We start from the raw sequence: 27,115 nt of genomic DNA on the forward strand, positions 1-27,115 counted from the left end.
CCTACTTATACAGCCCAAAATGCCGTTAGCCTTCTTGGCAACAAGAGCACATTGTTGACTCATATCCAGCTTCTCGTCCACTGTGACCCCTAGGTCCTTTTCTGCAGAACTGCTACCTAGCCATTCGGTCCCTAATCTGTAGCAGTGCATGGGATTCTTCCGTCCTAAGTGCAGGACTCTGCACTTGTCCTTGTTGAAACTCATCAGGTTTTTTTCGGCCCAATCTTCTAATTTGTCTAGGTCCCTCTGTATCCGATCCCTACCCTCTAGTGTATCTACCACGCCTCCTAGTTTAGTGTCATCTGCAAACTTGCTGAGAGTGCAGTCCACACCATCCTCCAGATCATTAATAAAGATATTAAACAAAACCGGCCCCAGGACCGACCCTTGGGGCACTCCGCTTGAAACCGGCTGCCAACTAGACATGGAGCCGTTGATCACTACCCGTTGAGCCCGACGATCTAGCCAGCTTTCTATCCACCTTACAGTCCATTCATCCAGCCCATACTTCTTTAACTTGGGGGCAAGAATACTGTGGGAGACCGTATCAAAAGCTTTGCTAAAGTCAAGGAATAACACATCCACTGCTTTCCCCTCATCCACAGAGCCAGTTATCTCATCATAGAAGGCAATTAGGTTAGTCAGGCACGACTTCCCCTTCGTGAATCCATGCTGACTGTTCCTGATCACTTTCCTCTCCTCTAAATGTTTCATAATTGATTCCTTGAGGACCTGCTCCATGATTTTTCCAGGGACTGAGGTGAGGCTGACTGGCCTGTAGTTCCCCGGATCCTCCTTCTTCCCTTTTTTAAAGATGGGCACTACATTAGCCTTTTTCCAGTCATCTGGGACCTCCCCCGATCGCCATGAGTTTTCAAAAATAATGGCTAATGGCTCTGCAATCTCACCCGCCAACTCCTTTAGCACCCTCGGATGCAGCGCATCCGGCCCCATGGACTTGTGCACGTCCAGTTTTTCTAAATAGTCCCGAACCACTTCTTTCTCCACAGAGGGTTGGTCACCCTCTCCCCATGCTGTACTGCCCAGTGCAGCAGTCTGGGAGCTGACCTTGTTCGTGAAGACAGAGGCAAAAAAATCATTGAGTACATTAGCTTTTTCCACATCCTCGGTCACTAGGTGGCCTCCCTCATTCAGTAAGGGGCCCACACTTTCCTTGATTTTCTTCTTGTTGCTAACATACCTGAAGAAACCCTTCTTGTTACTCTTAACATCTCTTGCTAACTGCAACTCCAAGTGTGATTTGGCCTTCCTGATTTCACTCCTGCACGCCTGAGCAATATTTTTATACTCCTCCCTGGTCATTTGTCCAATCTTCCACTTCTTGTAAGCTTTTTTGCTTTTAAGATCAGCAAGGATTTCACTGTTTAGCCAAGCTGGTTGCCTGCCATATTTACTATTCTTTCTACACATCGGGATGGTTTGTTCCTGCAACCTCAATAAGGATTCTTTAAAATACAGCCAGCTCTCCTGGACCCCTTTGCCCTTCATGTTATTCTCCCAGGGTTCCTGCCCTCACATAACTCCTCACATAGTGGCTGGGAATGGAGGCAGAAGTAGCAAAGGAAGAGTGAGGGCCCAAAGCAGGAAGGTGATGGAAAGGCTCTTCCTGCTGTCTATAAGTGTGGCCAAGGTGAACTGATTTGCTTATCTCTGCGTGGCAGTTGTCAGTGCGCCTGAGCCAGATGGTGGAAAGAATAGGCCCAGAAAAAGGGCCAGCAGACCTAGACAGATGTTGGCAGGTGGAACTGCCACACAACCTGCTTGATTTTCTAACCTTGACTGAAGCTGGGATGTATATGGCTGCAGGTTCACTTGCTAGCCCTGCTATTATTCAGAGATCTTCAGCTTATGCAGTCCCAAAGCTGCAGTGCTAGGGCGCAAGCTCATATCTGGACCATAAAGCATATAAGATTGCTAGGTGCAGCCAAAAGACAGGGTGCCACTACCTTTGCTGCTACAACTATGAACAGACACACGCACATTTTGTAACAATGGCTGGGGGAAAATGACAGAAAATTGCCAACTAGTAAATGTAGTGCTCTTGGTGTATTGGGTCTGGATGAAACACTGCTTAACACCAGAAGGAGACCAGTATCCTAAGAAATTTTCCATGCCCTGGCATGTGACCTAGGCAGTTAAATGAGTTAGACAATAATCTGACAGTACCCTTCACAACTAGAACTGCAAATATATAGAAAATGTCTTTACATGAATGTAGTGAGAAAATATTGGCTGTAACCTCTGCACCCAGAAAATTCATTTTACAGGAGCCAAATTGTTCTAGGAAGAATCCCTTGAGAAAGGCCTGAGTGGATGAGAGAGTGAGATTTCTGAAATTCCATAATTCTATTTATCTGCGCCTTCTCCCTAAATTATTGAGAGATTTAGAGTTCCAGAACTTCCACCTGATAAGAGAGATGTTCATCCAATCAGAGAACACAAAGAATATCATATAGCTTGTGTGACTCATCTCCAGCTAGCTGATACAAGCTCAGATACACCAAGGGAACTGTTCCCAATATATCTATAGGATTAAAGATGGCGTTGAATCTCATTAAAAATGTGTCAAGTGAATTTGAATAATGAATAATCACAATCTATTCACAGACATTTCCCAGGCTGAAGAGAGGCTAAATTTCATGAGTTGAGTGCCTGCTCAGCTTTTAATTATTATGGTGAGAGCAGGTGACTGAGTTTTGAGCCAGTGTTTATAATTTTTCAGGATAATTTTGCAAAGATGATTTAATTAAACTATTATATCTCTGCCTAGTAATAAAATTCATTTTGCTGAAGGGTTCAAATGAGCTTTGGCTAGGCAGGAAGGATGCAGATAGAAACAATGCAAAGCAGAGATTAGTATTCAGGACAGCAATGTGAATGAAACTAAATTAAAAAAAACCCTGTCCTATAAAAATGTAAATTGTAATTTTTTTTAAATTAGGATTTTTACAAAATTCCTTGTACTGCTCCAACTGCCACTAGACATGTTCATTAATGAACACTGCAGTGAGGAAAAATACTTTTTTCAATATATTTTTATTTTATTTTGGCACAAGGATATTAAGAATTTAAACAATACTTGACTTTTGTTCATTTTTAATTAAAAGATTATTTCAAAAAAATTAAATTCAATGTCAGACAAGAGTTATGAGAACCTTTCACAAGAGAACCTATCACAGGCACTTGAGTTCATTTGGGAGTTTCACTACTAGCCAAAAATGCAGATATGTACCTATATATATGCACCTGTTGGCATATGCTTGACCCAGTTTTGCTTTCACCAATACAAGTATATACAAGTCATTTGCTTCCACCAATACAAGTATATACAAGTCATTTGATTCTGTTTTCACCAAGCAGCCCCAAGCTCACATCCCTTTGTCATTTTCATTTTCATTCCCCCTCTCCCTCTCGGAGTATTTCATCTTCTTGGATGTGGTTTGGCATGCAAACCCCTTTCATATGTTCATAGACTTTAGGGCCAGAAGGGACCATTAAAACATCTAGTCTGACCTGTATATCATAGGCCATTACATTTCATCATTTTAGCACTGTACTGAGCCCACTTCTACTGTCTTTAGGGGCAGCTGCCAATCCTTCTCCCTCTTTCAGAGTATTTCAAGGGTGGGTACCTGGATAGCCCACTCTTCTACCTGCCACATCTTCAGAAGAGATGGCTGCCTCCATCCCTCCTTCGTTTGCAGCATCAGAACCCAGAAGGGCTCCAAGGGACAGCCTGCTTCAGCTCCCCTAGTTAAAATTCCAGCACTTTCCACTAGAATATTTCATCTGATCTTCTTTGGTTTCTACTAATCCCTTGTGGTTTCCACTGCAGAATCAATAGGACTATTGTTGTGTTCTGAAACATAATTCTTGGAACCAATAAAAAGCAGTCGGAAATTTGAACTGAGTGCCCCAAAATGAAATACAGCTCCCTAAATTTGAAACACATCACACTCCAATTAACTGAAACCCCAAAGAAAATCTTTCCCAAACTTCTGTGGTTTGCGACCACTGAGAATTTCTCAGTTCCACTACTGACTTCTTTCTGATAGGGCCTTATTAAGCTGTTGCAGCTCCAGGATTCTATAGGACATTTTCATGCTAGGAGGGCCATTGATACTATTATAAAATGCATTTTCTTCAGTGTCTATGCTGAGCATATTTTAGTACCAATTTCATGTTTGCTTATCAAGGCAGGTCTTAAACTGAGGTCCCTTTTGCCTATATCCGATAATTCTCCAGCTAGAAAGTTAAAGGTGCTATGATGTTTTCTCCAAAAGATTAATAACAGGAAACAAATTCGGAGTTCCTTATTCCATTTTTACTCAGACCCTAGTCATACATTTAAGTCAGTGGGAGTTTGCCTGAGTGGGAAATGAGTTTTTTTTTTTTTTTTAAAGCAACACTTAAACTTGAGTATTAGAACAAGAACCTCAGAAGTTGGCCTGGCTTTTAAATGCATATTGGCTAGTATGTGTGCCTGAATGGGACATCCATCTAGTCTAATAGTCCATTTGAGATGACTGATTTTCTTCTTGCATCAAGATTTGTACTATGCTTCAGGACCACAGATAGATAGATAGATATAAATAAATAACTGGTGAATTTCAATGCATATCTTTGCTTATGAATTTCCTATCCATTTGCAACTTTGCCAATGGTAAAATTTCATAACTAATCCCACGCTGTTGGTGCTACATATATAAATAATATGTAATAAAAACTGATGAGAAACAGCCAACAGAAAAAAAAATTGTATATATTTATTAGCAAGCTCAGAAAACAAGATCACTGATGGCTGATGACACAGTGTACAGATTAGGAAATTAGTGTGGGATCTACATAGAAAACTTAATAATGTATATCTGGCAAGAATCAAGAATTATGTGAAGTCAAACCTTAGCTGCAGAAAAAAGGGCCAAATTCTGCCCTATCTTCATATAGTATGACAAGCCCATCATATAATCGGAGTTGCACAAGGTGTAAATAGGCCTCCCCAAAAAGTCATTGTGCGGGGCAAAAATGTATGTTACACTTGTGTAGATAAAACAACCAAATCTCTAGGTATAATTGTTGCTGAATTTCAATATTCCTACAAGTTTGCTGACCCAGCCCTGAGTTTAAGGTGTTTTTTTTTCCTCCCAGAACTTCAACTTCACCTTACTAGCTCACTGTACTGCTCTTAATGAATATGCCCAATAATCTTTCTTGAAGTAAACTGGCTCTATAAGAGTCTGATTGGCAATTTCTAAACAAGTTTGTCAACTCTTAGGGTACGTCTATACCCAGCCGCTAGTTCGGCGGCTGGCAATCGAACTTCTGGGTTCGACTTATCGCGTCTTGTCTGGACGCGATAAGTCGAACCCGGAAGTGCTCGCCGTCGACTGCGGTACTCCAGCTAGACGAGAGGAGTACCGCGGAGTTGACGGGGGAGCCTGCCTGCCGCGTGTGGACCGAGGTAAGATCGAACTAAGATACTTCGAACTTCAGCTACGTTATTCACGTAGCTGAAGTTGCGTACTTTAGTTCGATTTGGGGGGGTTAGTGTAGACCAAGCCTTACAGATTTCATAATTAATGATCTATTGGTACAAATACACAGTAGTTCTCATGGCAAGTTTGGGTTTTAATTTGAGGCACATTAATGTTTCTTAGAGCACATGTTGTCCCTTTCCCTTCATTCTACTCACGTGTCTTCTTTTTAGCACACTTGGGAAGTCCTCTTCATATTCTGGTGCATAGGGACCCTGTAACTCCTCATTTGTGCCCTACTAATCTGCCTCTTTAAAATGTAAAAAATACTTTAGAGCCCACAGTCACCATGAAATTGTGAAATCCTTCCATTACATCCAACAGGGGAGGGAGAGATAGCTCAGTGGTTTGAGAATTGGCCTGCTAAACCCAGGGTTGTAAATTCAATCCTTGAGGGGGCTATTTAGGGATCTGGGGCAAAAATCTGTCTGGGGATTGGTCCTGCTTTGAACAGGGGGTTGGACTAGATGACCTCCTGAGGTTCCCTTCAAATGCTGATATTCTATTAACAAGCCAGATTATTCACCCCTTACTCACAATGGTGAGTAGTCAGTCAAGCAAATAGTCCTATTGAAATCAATGGGACTATTCATGGAATAACTTCACATCAGTGTGCATCCGAAGAAGTGGGCTGTAGTCCATGAAAGCTTATGCTCTAATAAATTTGTTAGTCTCTAAGGTGCCACAAGTACTCCTGTTCTTTTTGCGGATACAGACTAACACGGCTGCTACTCTGAAACCAGACATCAGTGTGAGTAAGGGTTTGAGAGTCTGGACCAGTATGATGACTAGATCTCCAGTTCATTAGAGGACACTTATGCAGTTGTGTTGACAGTTAAATTATTTAAACAAGATAGCAGCATTTTAATTTTTTTGTCTCCTTACAACCTGCATCTCCAATTATCACACTTCCCTTTGTTTAATTACTTGATTTTTTTATAGATTAACAAAATTTTATTCAGTATGATGGCCAAATAATGGACTAAATTTCACAAATGTGACAAAGAAGAAAGTCACTAGCGATACTTATATGTGTGTTTACGTGTAAGCAAGTCTCTGTGTAAATTTACACTTCCAAGCCAAAAAAGCATAAAAAATCTCCATGGATTGCTACATTGTCTAGTATTATTTAATGAGCAGTAATGTTTCATTTGTAGCCCTAACTCAGTGATATAGACTTTAATCTGTATCAACTCTATTTAAACTTGATCACGTCATATTTCAATAAAAATATCTAGAAAACTTTTTTCTGAATCTGTGCAAAAACTTACATAAATATGAAACCTATTTAAATTGTGTTATTTAAAATAAATCCATAGTGTGAGGTGATTCAAACAGTGTTGATATAAATCATATCATTTCTGTCTCTTAAATCTCTCCTGCTGACAGCTGAAAAACAGAGCCAACAACAGTTTGTCTTTTTGACAGTTTATGTTGCTCTACAAACAAGCTATGTTGATTTGAATGAACAGACATTAAGACTCGCTAGTTAAATCAAATTCTTCCAACCTACAGAAAAATATCAATTACCTACTGTGACAGACCCAGACCAGTGAGGTACAGGAGTCTGGTAGAGGGCAAATATACTGGTCACTGGATGAGTAGTTTTCTGTTCCCTTAGTGACCAGAGCAAGGGCTGCACTAGAGTAATCAGGAAACTGCTAGAACCAGTTAAGGCAGGCAGGCTAATTAGGACACCTGGAGCCAATTAAGAAGAAGCTGCTAGAATCAATTAAAGCAGGCTAATCAGGGCACCTGGGTTTTAAAAAGGAGCTCACTTCAGTTTGTGGTATGAGTGTGAGTAGCTGGGAGTAAGAGGTGCAAGGAGCTGAGAGGGTGTGTTGCTGGAGGACTGAGGAGCACAAGCATTATCAGACACCAGGAGGAAGGTCCTGTGGTGAGACTAAGGAAGGTGTTTGGAGGAGGCCATGGGGAAGTAGCCCAGGGAGTTGTAGCTGTCATGCAGCTGTTACAGGAGGCACTATAGACAGCTGCAGTCCACAGGGCCCTGGGCTGGAACCCGGAGTAGAGGGCGGGCCCAGGTTCCCCCCAAACCTCCCAATTGACCTGGACTGTCGGTTCTTCTAGAGGAGAAGGTCTCTGGGCTGTTCCCCCAACCCACATGGTGAATCTCTGAGGCAAGAAAATCCGCCAATAAGCGCAGGACCCACCAAGATAGAAGAGGAACTTTGTCACACTACCCAAACAGTTTTGTAAACCACCAAGTAGCATTTTGATGGCCCTAAAAGATAAATAAGGAAGGATATAATTCTCTTGCCCCTTTGATATAGGAAAGTTATAACTCAAAGAAGTATTTGTTCTTCTAAAGCAGTCTCTAGATCTAAAGTTCAAGAGCAAGAGACATTCTTTTTTTTATCAGTCAAGATTTACAGTGTAATGGAACCCTACAATATATAGCTTCTTAATGATTTTAGCAAGTGTAATTAAGATTAAATTCTATCACATACTCACTTGTTCACTGTAATGACATAGCAGTGGTGAAAAGGCCACCTGCTTAGTGGTTTATGTGGACAAATTCACAAGAAGTGCCAACTGAAATAGTCAGTATGCATATTGTGTAAACATGTTTATGGTGCCACTGGCATATATGTGAAGCTAATTCAGATGGTTCATATCTGTACTCACAGCATATCTGTCATTCGCACCTTCCTTGAGGAAAGTTTGAAAGCTTATTTAAGCTACTTCATTAACATTATTTAAGATGTATGATATCACACAGAATGCTGTTACTGAACTTCTTTTTCTTTCTTTCTTCTATTAAAATGAAGTTAAACAGAACTCAAAAGACCTGTGCAGGACTCCTTCCTCTTGGCTGTCCAGGAACATCTGTCAGACTACCAGCCAGTTAATATCTCCACTTTTGCTACAGGCCTTCTTAGTCTCAGGCATCTAATTTAGATGGACCACTGAAGTCCTAAAGGCTCCTTTTCCTTTCTGTAGCCTCTTAGGATATGTCTAGTGTACAATTAAAAACCCGTACCTGGCCTGTGCCAGCTGACTCGGGCTCACAGGGCTTGGACTAAGGAGCTGTTTAATTGTCATTTAGATGTTCAGACTTGGGCTGGGTCCTGGGAGGTGGGAGGGTCCCAGAGCTCAGGTTGCAGCCCAAGCCCAAATGTCTAATTGCGGTGTGGACAGACATACATCAAAGTTCAAGAGTGTAAGGCAAACATTTTACTTTCAGTTTCTCAGCTGCTGCTGTCAGAGTGTGTGTTTGTGGAAGGTTTCCCTTGGTTCTGCAAAATTGCAAAAGGTTACATCAAGTTCTGCATCTCTTTAATGTCAGCTAGTTATTGTCATTAATTGGTATTTCTGCTGCATATAGAGGGCCTAGTTGAGATCAGGGCTTCATTGGGCTGGACACTGTACAAGCACATGCTAAGAGTTTATAGGTTAAATTTGCTTTTGTTTTCTGTTCAGTGAACGTAATCCCAACTGAATATTTTGGGTTTTTGATGTACAGTAAATGGTCTGGATACACTTCTATATCCTTTCAGTGTAGCTCATTTTGGCACCGTGGATCTTTCTGAATAGGGTCACCAACTTTCTAATCACAAAACTGAACATCCTTGCCCCACCCCTTTCCATACCCCTTCCCCAGGGCCCTGCCTCTCCTCACTCCATCCCCCCTCCTCCTGTCGCTCGCTCTCCCTTACCCTTATTCATTTTCACCAGGCTGGGGCATGGGGTTAGGATGTGGGAGGGGGTGAGGGCTCCGGCTGGGGGTGCGGGTTCTGGGGTGGGGCTGGGGATGAGGGCTTTGGGGTGCAGGCAGGGGCTCCTGGCTCGGGCCAAGGGGCTCAGAGTGTGGGAGAGGGCTCAGGGCTGGAGCTGGGGGTTGGGGTGAGGGCTCTGGGAGGGAGTTAGGGTACGGGAGTGGGTGCAGACTTGGTCCAGGGGGTTTGGAGTGAGGCTCTGGTCAGGCAGCGCTTACCTCAGGCGACTCCCAAAAGCAGCCAGCATGTCCGTCTCTTAGGTGGAGGGGACGGGGCTCTGCGTACTGTTTGAGCCCGCAGGTGTCACCCCAGCAGCTCCCACTGGCCACGGTTCCTAGCCAATGAGAGTTGCGGAGTCAGCACTGGCGCTTGGGGCAGGGGCAGCGCACAGAGCCTCCTGGCTAAGAGCCAGACATGGCGATCACTTCTGGGAGCCACACAGAGCCAGCGTAGGCAAGGAGCCTGCCTTAGCCCTGCTGTGCTACAACCAGACTTTAGCAGCATGGGCAGCAGTGCTGATCAGAGCCGCCAGGATCCCTTTTCGACCAGGCATTCCACTCAAAAACCAGATGCCTGGCAACCTATTTATAAATGATTAACTTCAAAATGTCTTAAATATTTAGATGGGTTTCACTTATAATTTATATTTAACTTTTTTCAGATTTATTTTCCTAATGACAAGCATGGCCCATCAGAAATGAATGGATTCAGAGTTCAGCTCATCTCCCCCTTCCCACCCACCCCCGTTTCATACCCATGTTACAAAAGGGAACAAAATAGATTTTTTCCATTCTTAAGTGACTAATGCACTGACCCTATTCTCTATGAATTACACAGTGCATGTTTCCCTGACATGTTTCCCATAATCTCCAAAACACCATCTCCAAGACAGAGCAGAAGACCTTTTCAACAATGCAATATTACTGACATATAATTTTACAGTACATCAGCTTGGATTATGTTTAAAGTAATGTAAAGTGTCTTTGCCTTTTCCTAAGTTTAAATATGATAAAGGTGAACAGTATATCCTTAAGACATAAAGCTTCATCCTTAGACTCCTTGGACTATATCCTGAGCTGTGGTCGATCTATGTTCAGCATAGTTTGGGGGTGGGAATGCAAAGGTGATTGTAAACCACCTTTTATGCTCATACTCTTTGGCTATCTGGGAGTCAGTGCATGCCCTGACTTAAGTTACAGCAGAGTCATCGCCGCTCTAGCTTACACCTGACTGTTCACATCCCCAAGTCTATGCGTTTATGTCATGTCTGTTTCCTGGTACTTATCCTGTACTACTTCAGCAAATTTCTCCGCTGCATTTCCCCTTAACCTCCCATACTTTAATCTTGTGTCTTTCCCTCCTTGTCCAAGGCTTTATTTACAATCTTTGTTGAGGAGTTTGTGCTACCATCTCACTAGGTATCAGTTTTCAGTCCATAACTTGACACTACTGAAATTTCCTCAGCAATATCATCAATCTAGCTTCGGTGTGCACCACTGAGACCAAATGACTCTTCCTTTTGGAACCATGTATTGGCTATCATCCATTGATTGGTAATACACTTGTCTGGAGAATCCAGAGAAGAGTGGCAAAAATGATTAAAGGTCTAGAAAACATGACCTGTGAGGGAAGATTTGAAAAAAAATGTGTGTTTAGTCTGGAAAAGAGAAGAGTGAGAAGGGAGACAATAATAGTTTTCAAGTATGTAAAATGTTGTTAGAAGGAGGAGGAAGAAAAATTGTTTTTCTTAACCTCTGAGGATAGGACAAGAAGCAATGGGCTTAAATTGCAGCAGTGGAGGTGTAGGTTGGACATTAGGAAAAATTTCCTAACTGTCAGGGTAATTAAGCACTGAAATAAATTGCCTAGGGAGATTGTGGAGTCTCCATCATTGGAGATTTTTCAGAGCAGGTTGGACAAACACCTGTCAGGGATGGTCTAGATAATACTTAGTCCTGCCATAAGTATAGGGGACTGGACTAGATGACCTCTCGAGGTCCCTTCTAGTCCAATGATTCTATGAATCTGTGTCTAGTAACACTTTACCTTTTCATTCATGGTGCCTAGACTGATATTTCCTAAGCACATTTCATACTCCCTTTGGTTTTTGCCTCTCTGGGCATTCAGATCTCTACATACCAATATCAGCTCTTCTGGTGTTGCTGTGTCTGCTAGTGCCTGTTAGCCTTGGTGGAAACTCTCTCTTCTTTGCCTCCTTGTTGAGGTACATATGCTAATATCAAAAACAGAGCACATGTTTTAACTTGGACTCATTCAGCTGTCATTTACTCTAAAAATTTCAATCACCATCTTCCTCATCTGCTCCTCTTACTACCACCTGGACTGCATTACACCCATTTTTCACCTGTGTGGAAGAGTTCACAATCTAAGCTCAAATCCTTCACTGTGTTCTCCATCCATCATGTTTTCTGTAGGCACAGAACATCAATACCTGTCTTTACATCATATCAACTACTTCTGCCCCTTGACTAGCCAAACAGGATATATTCAGTGTTGGCCCTTTTTATAATATGGGGTTTATATGTCTGTGCAGGTCACTGATTTCATCTGACTACCCCGGACTCTAGAGGACAGCTTTGATGCTGGCTACCAGCTATCCTGTTGGCCTGGGGCTGCCAGATAGGCAAACTTCTGGCATAGGGCTGAGACCCTTCCACCAGCCCCTGGCGGAGAAACATATAGGCCATTCTCACCCCTCTTTATATCTACTACTGCCCTTCGATAACTTGCCAAAAATACAAAACTGCACCAACATAGTCACTTGTGCAAAAAAACTACATTGTATTGGCTGGCATCCTTGGTATACATGGGAGCGAGAGGGCCTTTCACCAATTGAACTAAGTTCTAGCCACTCTCTTCCCATGTTGTTGCTGCAGACCTGGTGGACTGCTAACAGGTGGAAACGGGGTGTGTGGGTGTGTATACAGAGCATTATATATATCGAATTGTATCTCTCCATTTGTGTGTGTTTATATGCACACACAAAAGAATGTTATACACATACATGTGCATATACACATTTACAATTACTCATATACATGTGTGCATTTGTACTTTGTGTATATAATGCAATATCTTCCTGTGCAAAAGTGCTGTTTGTACTCCAGAGCATTTACTGCTCTTTCCAATAGCAGTAGAAAACGTACATTTGTCAGAAGAAGAATTCATTCCTGTAGAAAATGATGATAAATTGTGAATGCTGCTAATTGTTCCAGCAGCATTGTATAAAGTAAGAAAAGGATCCATAATGGCCCATTAGATGCATGTGAACAAAACCCATTGTGACGGTCATCTGTTATTTTAAAAAACACATTACTTCATCAAAAGAGGAGAATACATTATGAGTAATAAGTAGCATAGCAAATACTTTTAAGTTTTTCGTGCCACATACTTAGCCACATAGTACAAGACTTCATTGAAATAATAAACTCTGTCTATGTTAAGGTTAACTTATGATGACACATACAAAAGAAGCCTATCATTTCTTTCATTTGTACTGACTTAACGTGCACTCTGGATATCCAAATGAATTGATCCAGTATGTATTAAAGTTCTCCTATCACCAATCCTACTAACAGCGCAGATACCAAACATGTACTTCACTGGATTCACGGATGGGAAATTTAAAATATCAATTCTGTGTAACAATGATAATTTATTATGTGGCTAGAGCATTGAAGTTGAATAGTGGTGGCTACAACTCTAGTTCAAAGAACTGGGCACTGTTGGTGTAGCCATGTAGTCCAGCACATAAACAAAAGGCAAGATCTTGTAATTGATCACTCAGCACTAAGAAAATAGACTGTAGTCTGTTAACAGTGCATAGGATATTAGTTTGCCAAGATTGGTTATTTTATTAGTAGTGATTTTTCTCTCTGTTCCTTTATCTCCCTTTGTTCTTCAGTCTCCATTGTACTTATAAAGCCCTACCAGTTGACAAAGGAAATTGACTCAGATCATAATTCTTTACAGTAAGGCATTCCTGTGAGATTGGTAGCAGTGTGAAATTGAGTAGGAACCAAATTTTGATCCTAGTCAGTTCCAGACTACTGCTAGCAATATGGACAGAGTGTCACTTGACAGGAATGCAATTTCTCTCAATTTCATATGGGAAGAAGCAATGTGTTGTCAAATTAATGCACATCCCAGGTGCCCAAGCTACCAATTACTTTTATCCTTGACAGGAAGGACCCACAGGACAGATGTATCTAGCACTGATTAGGTTTAAGTTGGTAGCAGTACCACTTATGGTACCGAGTGGACAAATAACGTTAACTTAAAAGGAATCTTAAGTGCAACTGAGAATAATTCTATATTTTATTTTGTCTTCAAAAGCTGTATAGAAGCATGCTTTAATAATTCAAAGTACTGAATGAGACTAAATGTGATTAAAAAGTACAGCTAAGTCTTTTGAGGGTATATTGTATAAAACAAAAAATAGAACTGATTTATAGAGACTAATGTTTAAAAATATAGTGTCCAATTTTGCATCCTTAAATAATAATGCTGTTCTATAGCATTTGTAGGCACAGTCTGGAAATTAGTTGTCTAATGATTGTAAAATCCTGACTTATACCTTTGATTGTTTCCATGTACAAAATTGGAGGCCAAATGAGGCCCATTGTCATTATGTGTTGCATTAATGAAAGGGAGTGTTGAAATTGCTGTTGTGAGTGTATTTTAGTTTATATACCTACAGTAGAACACTTCTTAATATAGGGCCAAAATCTGAAGTGTGTACCCCTATGATTAATTTCCAAAAAAAATTGTTTACCCCTGGAAACTGGTATTTGCATTCTTAGCTTAGGTAGCTACTTACTTAATTATTCATTTGCACATTCAATTGCTATACCTGATTTACATGTGCAAATACTACTTTACAGGCTCAGTTAGTGCACATTTTTTTTCAGATACAACTCAGGATTCTTGTAAGGTCTAAGGTGATAGAGAAGAGGGAGGACTGCTGTAATGAATATAAAGTTAGTCCTTTCTGGAAACTACTAGACAATTTAGAATTTTCTCATGCTCTCTAGCTCCCAGCCAGATGAAGCACAGCTTTTGCTTCCTTGCATCATTAGAGATTACTTCTGAGACCTGGTCTGGATCAAACCATCAGAGAAGGAGCTATTGATTAGTTTATACACTCATGTTGTATAATCTGGCTAGGAGTATGTTAAGTAAATGAAACACAAACAGACCTGATTATTCTGAGTTTTTTGGGGAATTCATATTTCTCTAGATTCAAAAAAAGCCTTAATAGTCATGAAACCATGACAGATTACTTATTATTTTCTGATATTGCAGGCAGAACAAACTAGTTTTAACTGTATCGTTGGAAGAATGTAATACCTCCTCAGAAACTCACATTTTGTAGTCCAAGAATGTGAAATGACTGCCATAGGTAACAAAACACCATATGACTCAGATATAACTGAGACCATTTTCTAAGCATTGTTGAAGAACATATCTTCTAGAATTAGAATGAGAAAAGGAATGTAGCTTTCCTCAATTTGTGTGATTATGAGAAACCATGCCAAAATACCACAGAGGCTGGACGCTGTAGCTTTCCTTGGTGCTTTGATAGTGTACCTATTAAACAAATATACAACCAGTGAAAAGTGGTGGGTGAATTATAATAGGCAACACTGTTACAAAGAATATAAGGATATGCCACCAGAAAAGTAGATTGCTTCATGAATAAGACCACCCCAATATGCCGGGAGAACCTGCTTCAATATAAGGAAAAAAATATCATAGCACATTCCTAGTGGTCACTTGCCACCTCACAGTAGAACTTATATGGGGTATCAAACAACTACAACCCATACTTATGGGGACCACATCCTGAAAGAAATGCTTCCTGAACCCCCTCTTCCAAACTTCACACAATCCCCCAGCCTTGCCAAGCTCATCGTCAAAAGCAAGTTCCCCACAGACCAGGACACAGCAACTTATGGTGACACCAGACCCTGCCAAGACAACAGATGCAAAACCTGCACCCATACCACCATTGCTGTGATGATCAGTATCCCTTGCAACGCACCTTTCAAGAACCATGGACCCTACACATGCCTATCACAACATGTGGTGTGCCTTATCCAGTGCATCAAATGCACTGTCAACAACTATATGGATGAAACCAGACAATCACTATGCTTTCAAATAAACTAATTGAAAAATGACAAAAGACAAAAACACCCTATAACTCACAGACAAACCCTTTTCACAAAACAATTACCAATTGTCCTCAAAGGAAACCAGCACAGCACTTTCAAAAGACAAAACTAAGCACTTAAATTCATAACTCTGCTGGACACTAAAAACCATGGACTTAATGGAGACATTGGTTTCATTGCCCATTACAACAACTTGCAACACCCTGCTACTTACTCCATTGTCCTATGACTGCTGAAGTGTTTGTCAAGTTTCCCTAGAGTGGCTCAAGAGCGTGAGTACCAACCTCAGAGGAGACTGTTAAGAAGGGTAGAAACCCCAAATTGGTTGTGAGTTTCATACTTAGATTTCACCAACCAAGTATTAAGTGTAAATTCCTCAAGCACTATAACAGCCTTAACATGGAGTCCCAGATAGTCCCCTAGGGTACTCTGAGCTGTCTTGTCCCCCAGGTAAGTTTGCTTTTGTGATAGATGGTCCCTTATGCCAAGAATCACAATATTCAAGTTACTCCTGGTCCGAAAGGACCAGTCATTTGCCCTAGGTTGATTGCACCTTAGATCTCACACCAAAGACAATGCTTGCGTAATAAACTATCTAAAGGTTTATTAACTAAAACTACAAAATAAAATTTATTTACAAGGTTAAAGCATGTAAACATATGCACACACAAATAAGTCCCAGTCATAAGTTTCAAAAAAGTAATAGATGCCTCTATGATAAACAAGCTTTATATGTCCTTTCCAGCTACCCCAGGCCAAGCACCGGGAGGGAGGAAGGGGGTATACTTATGCTTAGTAACCCTGGCCCCTCAGAGTCAAGCAGCATAAAAGATTCAGTTTATCCTTGTTATGGCTTTTTATTCCTTTCCCCCTTTGGCTTAAGTTGCAAATTCAGCTTTTGGGGGGAATTCACTTGCAGGGCTCCTTTTTGAGGGTAAGGGAGCAAACAATAGTCTCTTGTCCTCTGATGTTCCACAATAGCATAGCGGGTATTGATGGGCCTTCTTTTGGAAACTAGTATTTCACACTCGTTAATGCTTCTCTTGTCTTACAGTTTACAGGGCAAACACTTACATATTACCTTATAACAAGGGATACAGATATAAGTGAAATTAATGCATGCAACAACTTACAAGCATTTCATAAAGTCTAAACACAGTCTTTTAATTCTAATACCTATTTTAACAATACCAACACACACGTGAGCCAGACCGGTTCCAGCTATATATTTGTCAGCATTCAGTTGAGACCTTGGCATGAGCTGGCACATGGTCTGTCAGCGTCACAGTATTAATTGCCCATTTATTGTGAGTCATTTCCTACAGTAGGTGTGACCCCCTTTATGCTTAACAATCTGTCCCACTTTGTATTTAGCTTGAACACTCTGGTTTCATTCTCCAGACTTGAAGTAGAGTTCTGTGAAGCTCAAAATCTTGTCCCTTCCACCAACAGAATATGACACACAAATGCTAAATGATAAATTATAATGAACTATTTCTTAATTAAAGTGTTGGGGTGAAATCCTGTTCCAATTGAAATCAATGGCAAAATTCCTATCCACTTACTTGACTATAGGATTTCACTTTTTGGCATTTCCAAACTACCACAATGTATCACCATTTCAGGATCTGTCTTCTATCTAGTTTGCCAGGTGCCTGCTTTGTTTAGTTGCTTGGATTACGTTCCAGTATTTATTGAGGCTAAAGGTCTGAAATGATGCTATACCATTAGTGATAAAGCTCTAGAGATATTTGAATAATACATAGAAAAGGAGTTGCAGCATTTGTTTAATATGTTAAATCTAATATCAGATTTGTTCATTCCGTGGAATCGTCTGTCCTAATATACATTTCTTTAAGAACTGGTTAACTTTGTCAGGTTTTCTGAACATCCAGAGTTTTGTGAATGTGACCAGAACATTCATCTCAGAGTGGGAAGATATTTTACGTTTGGGTTGTTGATTTGAAAAAGTATTTTAAATACTGTTCTGTAATCAAGTCTGTTAGAGTGAAACATGCTATATTGTTCCTAAAACATGTACTTACTTTCGCTTATGCACAGTTTTTGTAGATTCATACAAAGGCATAGCCTTTTTTAAATTTCTTGTTAAATAAAGGACCTCCCTCACACACGCCAGAACTGAGCATAAAGTACCTAGTAAAATAACACCCCAACTTGCTTGAGGTTTGTAGTCACTACTATTGTATACTTATAATTAATAATAGAGTAGGGAATAATTTATACAACAGATTTAGTCCCTCTATTTGTGAACAGCCTTCAATTTTTACAAGTTTATTTATTATTCAAAATTTGACTAATGGCTTGTGCAGACATATTTCAGCCTATGTTTCATTCATGAACAATGGTTTGAGTAATCTGTATACTTGATTTCCTATTTGATATGTGTGATTGGTCACCTAAGTCACATGGAATTGTTTGTTTCCTTACCAAATGACTTCTAAATCCAAAAAAGCTTTCAAGATTATTATGGGGCTCACTTTTGATGTGAATCCTCATTAGAATGTATACAAGTATTTATGTATCAATATATAGCCACATGAATGTTCACATTTTCACAAACAGTTTTGCAAACAAAACTTGCTTCATGTGAACGTCTGTGAAAATTGAATAAAATTTGGGAAAAGCCATCACAAGCAAATTGATTGATTGCCTTTGTGTTCGTGAATCCTTTTTGGCAATATTTGTGAAGATTCTATCCCTTACTACATAGGATGAGTAAGATATGATTGCCTCTATTCAGTGTTGTTGTTTTTTTAAACTTTCAATTCTAGGAATTATATTCAAAATCCTGATAGAAGAACAAATGAAATCTCATTGTGACCACATTGTCCGGCTATGCCGGAGGCACTGGATGTGGTTTTAAATGGGCTGAAACTTTATTCTTAAATATGTGGAAGTACCCGGTGCAGTGCAGGTGGTTTCATATGCATTTCCATATTCCTGGGGAGCAGCTGTCAGCCTTTCCCCTTTCCAATCCTGGTCCCATACCTCCTGCTGCTGAGACCCCACCATTCCTCCTTGTATAAGGGTAAAGGGGAGCTAGAAAAAGTGGGGTTGACTTCCTCCTATACCAAGTGTAGGAGCCCTGAACCCTCTTTCTCCTCCCCTTTAAAGGATGTCTCATTTAAATTCTTTACCAATTAATTGTATCTGATCACCATATCCATTCCATACAGAGTACCTGCACAAACTTACATAATGAGTTGCAGCATTATAGCCTAACTCCCTTCCCCCATCCATACCCCACCAGGTCCGTAACTCACTCTAGGGAAGGCAAAAAGCCAACCTCGCCTTGCCCAATGTGGCAGTGAGGGAAAATTCCTTCCCAAAGCCCCAAGAAAAGGGGCAACTAGTGTCATACCTGTGACGTATAATGACAAAAGCTGGTAATTTAACTACGCCAATGGGTGGGAGGGTGGGTGCTGCTGGTCTAGTCTGGGTTAAATAGGAATTTCCTGGGACTGTCCTGGGTATAATCCCGCCCTGTATCTGGTCAGCTGGGGAGGAAAGGGACAGCATCCCTCCCCCACACAACCTATTCTAGCTATACGTCTTTCTGTCTCTTTACCTGGAATCCAGCAATCCTCTCTGGGTGGGCAGAGGCCTTAAAGGGGGCTATGACTCCCTTCCCAGCAGCCTGCTGGACAAGCCCCATCCCTGCAGTTAAATGGGGCAACTCACTTTCTCTATCCAGCTAGACCAAGGGTCCCATGGCTTAATGTGCTGTGAGAACATTCTGGCCACTAGAAGTCTTTTGTCCCTTTATTGCTATGGACCCTAGTACAGAAACATACTTACGCAGATGCCCGATTTGAAGTATGACTACCCATGTGCTTAAATCAAGTGTGTGCTTAAGTACTTTTCTGAATCAGGGTATGATTTGGTATGACCAGCTGTGACAGGTTGGATCACAGAAACCCCCTGGGAGCTTCCAGCCAATGTGCCAAGACTACCTCTGCTCCTGTTTTCCCTGCCAGCTCAGGACTCCAGCACCCTGTCTTTCTGAGCCAGACACTCACGTCTGCTCCAACAAAGACCCAGGGTCTGAATTACTTGCCCCAAAGCTGCAGGTTTACCTGAAAACAGCTCACAGAAGTGTACTTGTCTTTAGCACTCAGCTGCCCAACTCCCAATGGGATCTAAACCCAAATAAATCCGTTTTACCCTGTATAAAGCTTGTACAAGGTAAACTCAAATTGTTTGCCCTCTGTAACACTGATAGAGAGATATGCACAGTTGTTTGCTCCCCAAGGTATTAATACATACTCTGAGTTAATAAGTAAAAAGTGATTTTATTAAATACAGAAAGTGGGATTTAAGTGGTTCCAAGTAGTAACAGACAGAACAAAGTAAGTCACCAAGCAAAATAAAATAAAATGCGCAAAACTATGTCTAATCAAACTGAATACAGATAATCTCACCCTCAGAGATGCTTTAGTAAGTTTTTTCCTCAGACTGGATACCTTCCAGGCCTGGGCACAATTGTTTCCCCTGGTACAGCTCTTGTTCCAGCTCAGGTGGTAGCTAGGGCATTCTTCATGATGGCTCCTTCCTCCCCCCCTTTGTTCTGTTCCACCCCTTTATATATCTTTTGCATGAGGCGGCAACCCTTTGTCCCTCGGGGTTTCCACACCCCCGGAAAAGCACCAGGTTAAAGATGGATTCTAGTTCAGGTAACATGATCACAAGTCACTGCAAGACTTCATTACCCACTTGCCAGCACACACACATACAGGAAGACTCACAAGTAAACACATCCATCTGCAGACAATGGTCCTGGTTAATGGGAGTCATCAAGATTCCAAACCACCGTTAATGGCCCACACTTTGCATAATTACAATAGGCCCTCAGAGTTATATTTTATATTTCTTGTATCTAAAACTAGAGTGGTACATTTATACAAATAGGATGATTACGCTCAGTAGATCATAAGCTTTGTAATGATACCTTACAAGAGGCCTTTTGCATGAAGCACATCCCAGTTACATTATATTCACTTATCATATTTTTATAAAACCATATAGACTGCACAACGTCACACCAGCATTCTCTGTTCAGATAAGTGCAAGGACTGAACTAGTAGGAGTGATGCAGGCAGAGAATGAGGCAAATTGACAGAGCTGTGTTGGGAAGTTTGAGTACCACAATGCTATTGATCCTTCACTTTCATTAACACCCATTTCACCCAATTTTTAAAAGTTAAAAATGACATTTTTAACAGTCACAAGGTAAAATTTTTGCTTAGCAATGTAAAGTCAATTTGAAATTAAACTGCTTACCTATTTATCCAGAAGTCTTTGCTTAATGCTGGCTGTTGCTCATTAGATATGTATACTATCGTTAGGGGAAGTAAGGCCCCCCCAAAAAAGGAGGGGGAAGTTTACAAAATTCTGAGCTATCAATAGGTTAACATTTATTTTCTGTAGCAATTGGCAGCAAACAATAAGGATCTAAATGAATACTGATAAAATTTTCAGCACTTTTCTATATTTTCCCCTACAGCATAGAGACATTTTATTTAAGAAAATTATTCAGTTTGAGGTTCTGATGGAAACAGTATAGTGCTAATGAAGGCAAAAGAAGAAGAGGAAGAAGCAGAAGATTAATCTAATGCAGACAGCACTGTGAATGTAAACAAATTTGGTAGATATGCAGATTTTTTAGTGAAGGAACAAGAAAGAATTCAGCCAATAGCAGCCAGTAGTAGTGTGAAGTCATACGTACAAGTTGCACAGTGATCATCCCTAATGTTCCTTAATAGTTTTGCTCATCATTTACATTTCACCAAGACACATTTCTTGTCCATCTTTCTTACATATCAATAGGATATTGACTGTAGGCTACATATTGATTCCAGGCTGATGGGTGTGATGCTCTGTAACATTACTGGTTACGGAAATGCAACAGACTCTAGGTACAATATTCCCATATATTCTTCAAGTATCAGAGGGGTAGCCGTGTTAGTCTGAATCTGTAAAAAGCAACAGAGGGTCCTGTGGCACCTTTGAGACTAACAGAAGTACTGGGAGCATAAGCTTTCGTGGGTAAGAACCTCACTTCTTCAGATGCAAGAAGTGAGGTTCTTACCCACGAAAGCTTATGCTCCCAGTACTTCTGTTAGTCTCAAAGGTGCCACAGGACCCTCTGTTGCTTTTTATATATTCTTCAGAAGATACATTTCTATTCATTTGTAACAGTGACTATTTACTGCTTTTCTATTTAGTTAATAATCTTATTACAAAATTCATAGTGGAGTGGGGAAACTTCATCATATTGTCATCTTTTAATATTTGGATCTGCTAACACATTAAAGGCTCAATCCTGGAAGGGGTTGAGCATTCTGGTCCCAGTTCAGCAAGGCACTTCAACACATGGTTAATGTTCAGCAAGTAATTAAACCCATTGACTCTTAACTACTTAAGCTGAAGCATGTGCATAAGTGCTCAGCTGGACCAAAGAATTATTTTCCATGAGTAAATGCTAACTGTACAGGGTTGTTTTGTTTATTTTTACTTTTAAAAATATGCTTTATTTTTAGTTCATATAAATACAGACTCACATACATGACTGGATACTGTCATCTATGGAAATAAATCAATTAAAATAAAATAAAGTAATTCCGTGACAAATTAGCACTTAAGAGATGGAGTCTGACTTATCCTCAAGGGAAAAGGCTTTTATTTTTTGACATCACAGTGAATTAAGTGACCCTTTCTTTGTTAACTAGGGTTGAATAAAGCTAAAGGGGTTTCAAAGAACATTTCACAAATGCAGTCTGCCTGATCTGAATCAGATACTGCCAAAGTACAATACATCCATATAATCAAAGGGACTTCAGGCTAGATGACACTACATTGGTTTAATTATGTATCATAGGCATGTTAAAAAACTACCTAGGAAGAAGATCCTCTGTTTCTAATACACTTCTCTATATTAACTATGTTGACCTTTCTGTGTATGCTTTGTTTCCTTTAGGCTGTGCTTTGGAGGTACAAGTTTTCCCAGCTTAAAGGGTCTTCAGATGATGGCAAGAGCAAAATCAAATTTTTGTTTCAAAATCCAGATACTAAGCAGATTGAAGCAAAGGTAAAAAAAAAATTGTATTATAAAGCCAGAAGTACATTAAAACTGGTCGACAATAAAACAAACAGGGAATGAGAGAATTAAGTTCAGTCTAATTTACTGATGCTGAGAGGATGTTCAGATTAATGTGATGTGTGAAATTAGGTAAATAAGTGAAAACACAGTAGATACTAAGCAGAGGTGTGTGAATAGGTGCACAGTGCAATTGGTTTTTTAGGGATTTTAGTATGTTAAGAGGGGGTTTTGATCTTTTATTTAAATTAAATCAATATAAGTTTTGTGCATGATAGTCAGCTTACTTTTTTTAATCACAGAAAGAGAGAAAGCCAAGAGGCATGTCTCGTCATCTTTACCGTATCTTCATGCTACTCTCCATGAGCAGCAGCAGTAATGTGCATTATGTTCCAAAGTACATGTGGACCAAAGGTAGTGATGGACTAAACCCTCTCGGGTGAAAGATATAGGGTGGCTTCTAATCACCATATAAAAGCTGGTCATTACAGTTCTGGTTCCATGTCAGATCCAAAATTCAGAGGGGTCTGCTTTCCAGTTCTGGTTTTGATTAAAAGAAAATGCATGGAAATAGTAATACCTGTGAGACTTCTGCATAGGTTGGTAGATGACTTGTAAGAATAAGTGATATCACAAGATTTGTACCATCCCAAGTGGTCTAACCCTTGTAGAATGAGCTGATCTCACAAGAATTCTATTAGTTAGAATTGCCTTTGAATCTGAAACCTAACTGTGATTTGAGTGGGAATCTCCAAACCTAATGTATATCTAAATTGTATCCAAACAGCACTTAATTGAACATCTCTATGCAGACACCATGCTGTGGTGCAGCACCACTAAAGCCAATGGAGTTTCATCCTGCTATGCTAGAGGTGAATTGGCAAAATGAGTTTAATTAAGAATAGCGCTCTGAATAATAATAGAGATCTGAAAGGAAACATAAAAATGTTAAATTACTGTATCAAGGAATTATGCATCTACCTACTGTGACAAAGTTCTTCCTCTATCTTGGTGGGTCCTGCGCTTATTGGCGGATTTTCTTGCCTCAGAGATTCACCATTTGGGTTGGGGAACAGCCCAGAGACCTTCCCCTCCAGAAGAACCCACAGTCCAGGTCAATTGGGAGGTTTGGGGGGAACCCAGGCCCACCCTCTACTCCGGGTTCCAGCCCAGGGCCCTGCGGACTGCAGCTGTCTATAGTGCCTCCTATAACAGGTGCATGACAGCTACAACTCCCTGGGCTACTTCCCCATGGCCTCCTCCAAACACCTTCCTCCTGGTGTCTGATAACACTTGTGCTCCTCAGTCCTCCAGCAGCACACCCTCTCAGCTCCTTGCACCTCTTGCTCCCAGCTCCTCACACTCACACCACAAACTGAAGTGAGCTCCTTTTTAAAACCCAGGTGCCCTGATTAGCCTGCCTTAATTGATTCTAGCAGCTTCTTCTTAATTGGCTCCAGGTGTCCTAATTAGCCTGCCTGCCTTAACTGGTTCTAGCAGGTTCCTGATTACTCTAGCAGCCCCTGCTCTGGTCACTCAGGGAACAGAAAACTACTCATCCAGTGACCAGTATATTTGCCCTCTACCAGACTCCTGTACCCCACTGGTCTGGGTCTGTCACACTACATACCTACATGACATGTTAAATGATGTTAGGAAAAATACATTGTTTCGGACAGTTGTGAAATTCAAGAAAAAATGTTGAGGTACAGTCTCACAGTGAAAATCTAATCTTTTTCCCTACACTTTTCTTTCTTTTAGTAATGTGTATATTTCATGATTATTGATACTATGAGTTACACCTATCTGTTCAATACCAAATCTTGTCCGCAGTTGGTGCGTGAAAGCTCCTAGTGAAATCATCAACAGTGAAGGGTGTCAGAATTCGTCCCTAAATACATTACGTTTTTAATGTATTTTAAAGGGATTTTCCTGATTATTATTTCCTTCAAATAATGTAGTAATAGGTAGAACTTGTTCTCTTAGCTAATAGGGAATACCAACCCAATGCTATATGGTGTTTTTCCTTTCAGCAAATAATTAGGAACTTTTATCATACTCCTAAGTAGCATACTCCTAACCAGCTGCCAATGGTGGGTTGGTAGCCAATGGTGGGTTTGATCTCTGCCACACTGGATGCTGGTCTCTGAAGGGCTGGAACTGCCTGACCCATGCTCAGCAGTTCAAAGACTCCCTTTGTGGGGAAAGGCAGTTAATCAGAGACTCCCTGGGCTGTTCTGCCTCACTCAGCTCCCAAACACAAAGCTGAAGCAAAAAAAATAATCAGGCTGTCCCCTCCCACTGAGGTTCTGAGCCACTCTGGTTCATCATTGGCCCAGCAAACTGCTTGTCCATATTGTGCAATGCAGAAGTCTCGCTATTGGCTTCAGCAGAAGTCAATTCTACCCTCACCCCTGACTTTAAGCATACTGGGATATTTGAGAGCTCTGGTAGCCATTATTGTGTTGTTCATAGAGTAGGACACCTAGAGGTTCAGTCCAGAGTTCCAGGAGCTGGGAAACTCCAAGTGGAGTTTACACTGAATAGTGCCTTTCTCTTCAATAAGCTCCACAGAAATCAGTGGGACTTTTCACAGCGTAAGATGTTACTCATTTGGATGAGGGTGACAGAATCCAGCCCTAATTTATTATCATCATTATTATATGTTATTAAAGTTCCTTGTTGCTTCATAATATTTTCACTTTATCATGTCTGCAAATTCTCAATACAGCAAAATGGAAGAAAATGTCTGCTAGTTTTATTGTATTTATTTGCTCCTAATGATCGAAGCATAACACAGATCATAGCATGAAGTTTATATTAAAGAATCCCATAGTATTTCAGCACTGGCAGGCACTAAGGCATTTGTATGGGATAGAGTGAACAATTTCAGCTTGTTCATGTTTGAACTGTGGCACTTACTTGAAGAAATGTAGATCATCTGACAGAGCTAGTCTCCAGCACAATTCAGAGTGTTTGTAAAGTGATGACTGTAAACTAAACTTACAGTTTAATAATTTTGAGCCAGATTCTTCCGCCCCGTACTCATGTTAAAATATAACTTAGTCTGGCGATAGGCCCATCAAAATCAGCATGAACAAAGGTGGCACAATCTGGCCCTCATTATTTTATTGCTTACCGGGCTACAGAGCAAGGTATTTGACTAGTTTAAGACTCAGGAAATGTTGATTAAATTTTCAGAAATGTTTATAAGCCTGTATTTCATGTACTCTGTGCAGACTTCATTAGAGTCAGAGCATGGGAATTCTCCACAGCACGTGTTAACGATTGTGTTGAATATTTCTAGCTATCATCACTTACTAAGGGCTAAATGGCCTGTTAGGCACGGTCCTGCATTGTGAATGGTTCAGATCCACACCACCCCAGGAGGAGCATAGGGAAGCATTATGCCTCAGACAGACCCAATGCCTCCTGGAGCTCCCTGGCTGCACTGTAGAGGGAGTAATTTTCCCTTTAAAGGGCACAGTTTACTTCCTCCTGTGTGGCTGGCTAGCCAGCCAGGTGTACTGACCAGGTGGCCTGAGGGCAAGCCCACAACCTTGGAGTCCTTACCCACAACATTTATTTCTCCCCACTCTGGTCTTCCCAGCAGTAGTGAGGTAGCAAGGACAAGGTATAGGTCTGCCCCACATCTTTGTACAATCAGTGGATCTGAGACAATCCTCTTCCTCCTCACTCCGTGAAAGCAGATGAAGAGTGAGGCAGCCTGCTAGAGCATATTTATACATAGATGTGAGCCTCATTTGTTTCTCTCTCTCACGCAGGATCCATCTCTGAGTCTCGGCTAATGTCACAAACTGGATGTGGCCATTTTTTTCCCCTTCACCCTGATTCCTTTTCACCGCCGTAGCCTGGGAGGATAACGTAGCCTAGTCACAGATCTATGTGAAAGTGCTTGATATGAATCTCAGTGTGCAAGCCCTCACTACACCAAGATGAGATTCACCTCACCCAAATGTGTCCTCAAACTTGCTTCACTCCATTGTAGGCATTGTTCCATGGGCCGTGAATCCTGACCTTACAGCTCTGTGAGCTGTGGCATATTGTACATGTGTGGTATCATCCTCTAGACCAGGAGCCAGAATCCCCTAGACCAGGAAGTCTAGAGAGAGGAGAATTTCAGAGTAATTAGTTACTGGATATTGACCCAATGCATGAATTAATTCATTAATATTTTATACATACTCCCAGAGCTGTGGGTGGGCACATTTTAAAGAAATCTAAATAACTTTAAATTTTTGCACTATAACCTGCTGTGTTGTCCAGCAATTCTCTTATATTTTGGTGGACTATGTAGCACTATCACTGTTAGTGTTAGAAAAAGCTATGAAAACAACTTGCTGCCAGAAGATGTAGAACAGCACCCATTCATCAAAGTCAGCCTTTTTTTTTTTTTTTTTTAAACTGAATCATCACCAGAGTTTATATTCCTGTGTGATAATGGAAAGCCCTTCAGTGACACTGATACCTAATATTTTTATAATGCTG

General features: G+C 40.7%; 1 protein-coding gene across 6 annotated transcripts in view; it reads left to right on the plus strand.

Annotated features, from left to right (window-relative positions):
- Positions 1-27,115, plus strand: part of SNTG1 (syntrophin gamma 1) — a 790,136-nt gene that overhangs the window by 749,630 nt on the left and 13,391 nt on the right. For all 6 annotated transcript variants that reach the window (XM_008168521.4, XM_042857030.2, XM_008168520.4 and 3 more), the window contains one exon: positions 22,487-22,597. In XM_008168521.4, coding sequence (XP_008166743.2) covers positions 22,487-22,597 — 111 coding nt within the window. The remainder of the gene's footprint in view (positions 1-22,486; positions 22,598-27,115) is intronic.

The sequence above is a fragment of the Chrysemys picta genome, chromosome 2 (assembly GCF_011386835.1).
Source record: "Chrysemys picta bellii isolate R12L10 chromosome 2, ASM1138683v2, whole genome shotgun sequence".
Taxonomy (NCBI): domain Eukaryota; kingdom Metazoa; phylum Chordata; order Testudines; family Emydidae; genus Chrysemys; species Chrysemys picta.